General features: G+C 42.4%; 1 protein-coding gene across 1 annotated transcript in view; it reads left to right on the plus strand.

Moving 5' to 3' along the window:
• The window catches only part of SPCS3 (signal peptidase complex subunit 3), a 33660-nt gene extending 28281 nt beyond the window's left edge, over positions 1-5379 (plus strand). Inside the window, exon 5 of the mRNA XM_077279539.1 lies at positions 4778-5379. Coding sequence (XP_077135654.1) covers positions 4778-4910 — 133 coding nt within the window. The 3' untranslated portion in view covers positions 4911-5379. The remainder of the gene's footprint in view (positions 1-4777) is intronic.
• Positions 5380-6063: the final 684 nt, after the last annotated feature.

Raw genomic sequence — 6063 nt, forward strand, 5'->3', positions numbered from 1 at the left:
AGCCCCCCAGGATACACTATTATTATATATCACCTCCTAACATCTCTGATATCAACAAAATGTCTCTATCTTACAACATCACAACGTAATGAACCTGGTATACTCTCTTACCCATATAGCAGGCAGCTGATGGTCGCACAGTGCAGCCCCAACGCGCGTTTCGCGTTGGCTTCGTCAGGGGGCGGTACTGTGGTGTGTGTGGGGGAGATTTTTATGATTTTCGACTGTCCTTAATTGTGCACAGGATGTAGCGCATGTGCGCCGCTGACCGCGCCGGGTACTGCATCATGTCTGGCGCCCACCATGACGGAGCGCATCCAGGGGCGCACATGCGCTACATCCTGTGCACAATTAAGGACAGTCGAAAATCATATAAAAATCTCCCCCACACACACCACAGTACCGCCCCCTGACGAAGCCAACGCGAAACGCGCGTTGGGGCTGCACTGTGCGACCATCAGCTGCCTGCTATATGGGTAAGAGAGCATACCAGGTTCATTACGTTCTGATGTTGTAAGATAGAGACATTTTGTTGATATCAGAGATGTTACCGGTAGGAGGTGATATATAATAATAGTGTATCCTGGGGGCTTTTCTTGTCCCATAAAATACTATAGTGGCATTAAGCACCTTACTAATTTAAAAGCAGTGAGTGGTTGGTCGCACATGTCTGGTACCGTTTTTGTTTTCCCTTGCTGAGCATGTTATGTTGTTTATATGGTATTTTATGAGAAATGTGATTATTGTTATAATAAATAAAATTGGTATTTTTATATAGGAATTTGGACTAGAACTCCTTTTGTCTATATATTTAATGCTTCAAGTATGGAGTGTCCTTTTTTGATTTGGTGGCCCTGTGTTTGTGGTCCATTGATGGCGTGATGAACAAACATAGGAGCAGGATTGTGTCCATTATGGGATTAAGCTATGCTATTGCCCAGTAACGTAGTATTTTGCCCAGTCACGTAGTATACTGCTCCGTGCAGTTATGGCCCCATAGATGCCCCATATAATGCTCCATGCAGTTATGGCCCCATAGATGCCCCATAAAATGCTCCATGCAGTTATGGCCCCATAGATGCCCCATATAATGCTCCATGCAGTTATGGCCCCATAGATGCCCCATATAATGCTCCATGCAGTTATTGGCCCCATAGATGCCCCATATAATGCTCCATGCAGTTATGGCCCCATAGATGCCCCATATAATGCTCCGTGCAGTTATGGCCCCATAGATGCCCCATATAATGCTCCGTGCAGTTATGGCCCCATAGATACCCCATATAATGCTCCGTGCAGTTATGGCCCCATAGATGCCCCATATAATGCTCCATGCAGTTATGGCCCCATAGATGCCCCATATAATGCTCCATGCAGTTATGGCCCCATAGATGCCCCATATAATGCTCCATGCAGTTTTGGCCCCATATAATGCTCCATGCAGTTATGGCCCCATAGATGCCCCATATAATGCTCCATGCAGTTATGGCCCCATAGATGCCCCATATAATGCTCCATGCAGTTATGGCCCCATAGATGCCCCATATAATGCTCCATGCAGTTATGGCCCTATAGATGCCCCATATAATGCTCCATGCAGTTATGGCCCCATAGAATGCTCCATGCAGTTTTGGCCCCATATAATGCTCCATGCAGTAATGGCCCCATAGATGCCCCATATAATGCTCCATGCAGTTTTTTATGGCCCCATAGACGCTCCATACAGCATTGTGCCACATGTAATGCTGCTGCAATAAAAAAAAAAAATCACATACTCCTCTCTCGTCGCTGCTCCTCAGCGTCCCGTCTCTCTCTGCACTGACTGTTCAGGCAGAGGGCGGCGCGCACACTAATACGTCATCGCGCCCTCTGACCTGCACAGTCACTGCAAGATGACGGTTAGACGGAGCGGCGCCCGGCGGATGGAACGCGGACAGGTGACTATGAAATACTCACCTGCTCCTGACGCTGTCCCTGCCTGTCCCATGGTACCGCAGCTTCTTCGCGCCTGCGCAAGAAGGACCTGCCATGACTTAACTCTCACATGACCATGACGTCATGGAAGGTCCTTCTCGCGCAGGGCCTGTGATGACGTCGCGGTCACATGACCGTGACGTCATGGCAGGTCCTTCGCGCATACCATCCTTGCCACCGGAAGGTGAGTATATAATGATTTTTTAATTTTTTTAATTTTTTTTAACATTAGATTTTTTTTACTATTGACGCTGCATCAATAGTAAAAACTTGGTCACACAGGGTTAATAGCGCGGTTACGGAGTGCGTTACTGCTGGCATTAACCCTGTGTGAGCGGTGACCGGAGGTGAGCATGTGGGCGCCGGGCACTGAGTGCGGGGAGTAAGGAGCGGCCATTTTCTTCCGGACTGTGCGTGTCGCTGATTGGTCGTGGCAATGGTCGTGGGCGTTTTGCCACGACCAATCAGCGACTTGGATTCCATGACAGGCAGAGGCCGCAACCAATGAATATCCGTGACAGAAAGGAGGACAGACGGAAGTGACCCTTAGACAATTATATAGTGTATGTCTATCTATCTATCTCAGCCTTCTCTAACCTTGTGACAAAAAAACAGTAGAAATTGGTTCTTCTAAGCAGCTGCTTAGCACTCTGAAAATCAAAATGGTGGAGGCTCACAAAGCCGGAGAAGGCTATAAGAAGATAGCAAAGCATTTTTTAAGTTGCCCTTTCCTCTGGTCGAAATATAATTAACAAATGGCAGTTAACAGGAATAGTGAAGGTCCAGATGAGGTCTGGAAGACCAAGCAAAATTTCAGTGAAAGCTGCTGCAAGGATTTCCTAGAGAGGCAAATCAGAACCCTCGTTTGGCTGCAAAAGACCTTCATAAAGATTTAGCAGACTCTGGAGTTGTGGTACATTGTTCTGTTGTTCAGATACACCTACACACATACGGCCTTCTTGGAAGAGTCATCAGAAGAAATCCTCTCCTTCGTCCTCACCATAAAATTCAGCTTCAGAAGTATGTAAAAGAGAATCTAAAGAGGCCTGATGCATTTTGGAAACAAGTCCTGTGGACCGATGAGGAAAAATAGAACTGTTTGGCCCCAATAATCACAGGTATATGTGGAGAAAAAGAACATCTCGCCAACCATTAAGCTTGGGGTGGATCAGTCATGCTTTGGAGTTCTTTTTCAGCCAATGTAACGGAATATTTCAAGGGTAGAGGGAAGAATGGATTCAATTAAATTTCAATAAATTCCTGATGCAAACATAACACCATCTGTATAAAAGCTGAAATTGAAAAGGGGATGGCTTCTACAAATGAATCATAAAAACAAGTCACTCTTCACAATAGACTGCCTCAAAAGATGCAAGCTGAAGGTTTTACAATGGCCCTCACCATCCCCTGATCTGAACATCATTGAAAATCCTTGGCTAGACCTTTAGAATAGCAGTGCATGCAAGACGACCCAGGAATCTCGCATAACTAGAAGAATTGTCCAAGGAAGAATGGATGAAAATCCCTCAAACAAGAATTGAAAGACTTTTTTTTTTTTTTCTGACAACAAAATGCATTTACAATCTGATACTTGCAAAAGGGAAACTATTAGGTACTAACCATGCAGGGTGCACAAACTTTTGCATCTGCCCATTTTCCTTTTTTAAAAGTTTAAAAATAAAAAAATCTATATTGTTTGCCTAAAATAGAAAGGAAATGTCATCTTATTTTTCGGCCATTCTATTGAGCATTACACAAGTTGAAATCTCACAAAATGAGAAGTGAGGTGGAAGTGTTTGCACAGATCACTACTCTTTTTAATGAACCCAATGGTAGTTAGATTTTATAGCAACACTTATTTTGGGCCATGCTACTAACTGTTTTCTACCAGAAAGTTTTATATTATTTTTTATGTCTGACCAGTAAACTAGAATAGATCACACGATGACACCAATCAGGTCTTCTTTGGCGCCTAACTAACTCCTCCCTGTTGAGGACAATTTTTGGATATCTTTTGTTCTTTGGTGCCTAACTAACTCCTCCCTGTTGAGGACAATTATTAGATAACTTTTGTTCAACCAACATAACTACGAGGTCTTTTTTTTTTCCTTTTTTTTTTCCTTTTTTTTTATATATAACAAATGAGGTTTTGGTCTCTTTATTGAATTTTTAGGTGACTTGAACCTGTGATCATTTCATTTAATTGCTTGTTTTATATATTGCAATACAGCTGGGGCATCGGGATTGCCTAAGAAGATTTGGATGGTGGTGGGAGGTTTTTTTTTTTTTTTTTGGGGGGGGGGTGTCATGATTTAGAAAAAGTCACAGAACTATCTCTATCACCCACTCTCTGCTACTAATTATATAGGGGCAGCTCGGTGGCTCAGTAGTTAGCACTGTTGCTTTCCACTACGGATGACATTTGCAAGGAAATTGTATGTTCCCGTGTTTGGGTGTGTTTCATTCGAGTTCTTTGGTTTCTTCCCATTCTTCAAAGACAGGATAGGGGATCTAGATTGTGCGCTCCATTGGGGACAGTGATGCCTGTAAAGTGCAGTGGGATAGGATAGCGTTATATGAGAAATGTATAATACATAATTCTTCTAATATATAAGCTCTTCTTGTGCAAACTTATAAAGTAATTTTATAATATTGAATCTGTTTATTGCTAATATTTTTTAGTACTGTTTTTCTTGTAAATCACTTGTGGTATTCTAGTAACGTGTACAAAGGGTTATGTTACTTTGCTCTTTATGACTCCATTTTGCTTTTGTGCTAAATATGTTGTATTTTCCATTTGCAGGGGTAACAGAAACATCACGCTCACCCTGTCTTGGAACGTGGTCCCAAATGCTGGCATCCTGCCTCTGGTCACAGGATCGGGCCACATTTCTATTCCATTCCCTGAAACCTACAAAACCCCAATGAGCTATTAAATTATTGCAATCTTTCCTACATTGAGTTTTTTTTATACACCCATATGTTCCTGTACATCTTGAAAGTATCCTGCCTAATTTTCAAAAAAAGTGTTTTATTTACAAAAACAAAAAAACCCGGAACTTGGCAATAAACCATTTGTTCGGAAATGTGTTCGCCATGTAGCGAGAGCACCCATGTAAATACTAATGAAAAGCCACAATTTTTATTTTTTTATTTTGAGCAGGTCTTGGTCTTCCCGGATGCAGGGAAGAGACAGTTATATCCATCTGATCGAAGCAATGCAACATTTGTCTTGTCTTTTTTCTTTTTAAATTTCATTTTGTTTAATAATGGCTGAGCCTGTTATTAACAGAGTAAATGTGATGAATGTATATTGTTTTATATCAGGAAATTAATTTGGAAGAAAATACAATGTCCACAGTCCAGACACTGTTTTCAAATAAAACTATCCAACATGGTGTACAAGTTATTAGTAAATGTCTTTTATTAAAAGAATATGTGGACAATATTTGGTAAATCCATTCATAAATTACATAAGGGAACCCCAGCTATGCCCCCTGCCTACGCCTAAAAAGTCTAGCAAAGCTTCTGCAAAAAACAGACTGCCCTATATGCAATATAAAATTTCCATAGACATACTGTAGAATGCTCTGTGAAACCTGAATCACCAGAGTTGTGAGGGAAGAGCAACCATCCTTATTGTTTGAGATGAGGTCTCTAATCCGGAAAGAAGTCCAAGCCTCTATATCCAGTTTCGCCCGGCCACAACCTCCCAGTCCAGGTCCAAGCTAGCTAAGAGACATTGGTGGGAGATGGCACTAAGCTCGAATGAGGAGTCCCAGTTTCAGACTACAGGAAGAAGAGGGTGAAGTGGTGAAGGAAAATTCTGAAAGGGGCAGGAGATACTTATTTGCCTCTGAGGATACAGATTACCTAGTCCAGCCAATCAGATACGATGCCTCAAAACCGCAGTACAGACAGGATGAGAGCCTAGAAACAGGTGTTCCCAGTGAATGACCATATCCGGGCTATAGTTCTGGAGAAATGGGAGGATGCGGAGAAACGATTGGTAATACCACGGGACTTTAAAAATTGTCTACCCTTTGATCCTAAGGACATTAAGATCTGGGAGGAGGTTCCCAAGATAGA

The sequence above is a fragment of the Ranitomeya variabilis genome, chromosome 1 (genome assembly GCF_051348905.1).
Source record: "Ranitomeya variabilis isolate aRanVar5 chromosome 1, aRanVar5.hap1, whole genome shotgun sequence".
Taxonomy (NCBI): Eukaryota; Metazoa; Chordata; class Amphibia; order Anura; family Dendrobatidae; genus Ranitomeya; species Ranitomeya variabilis.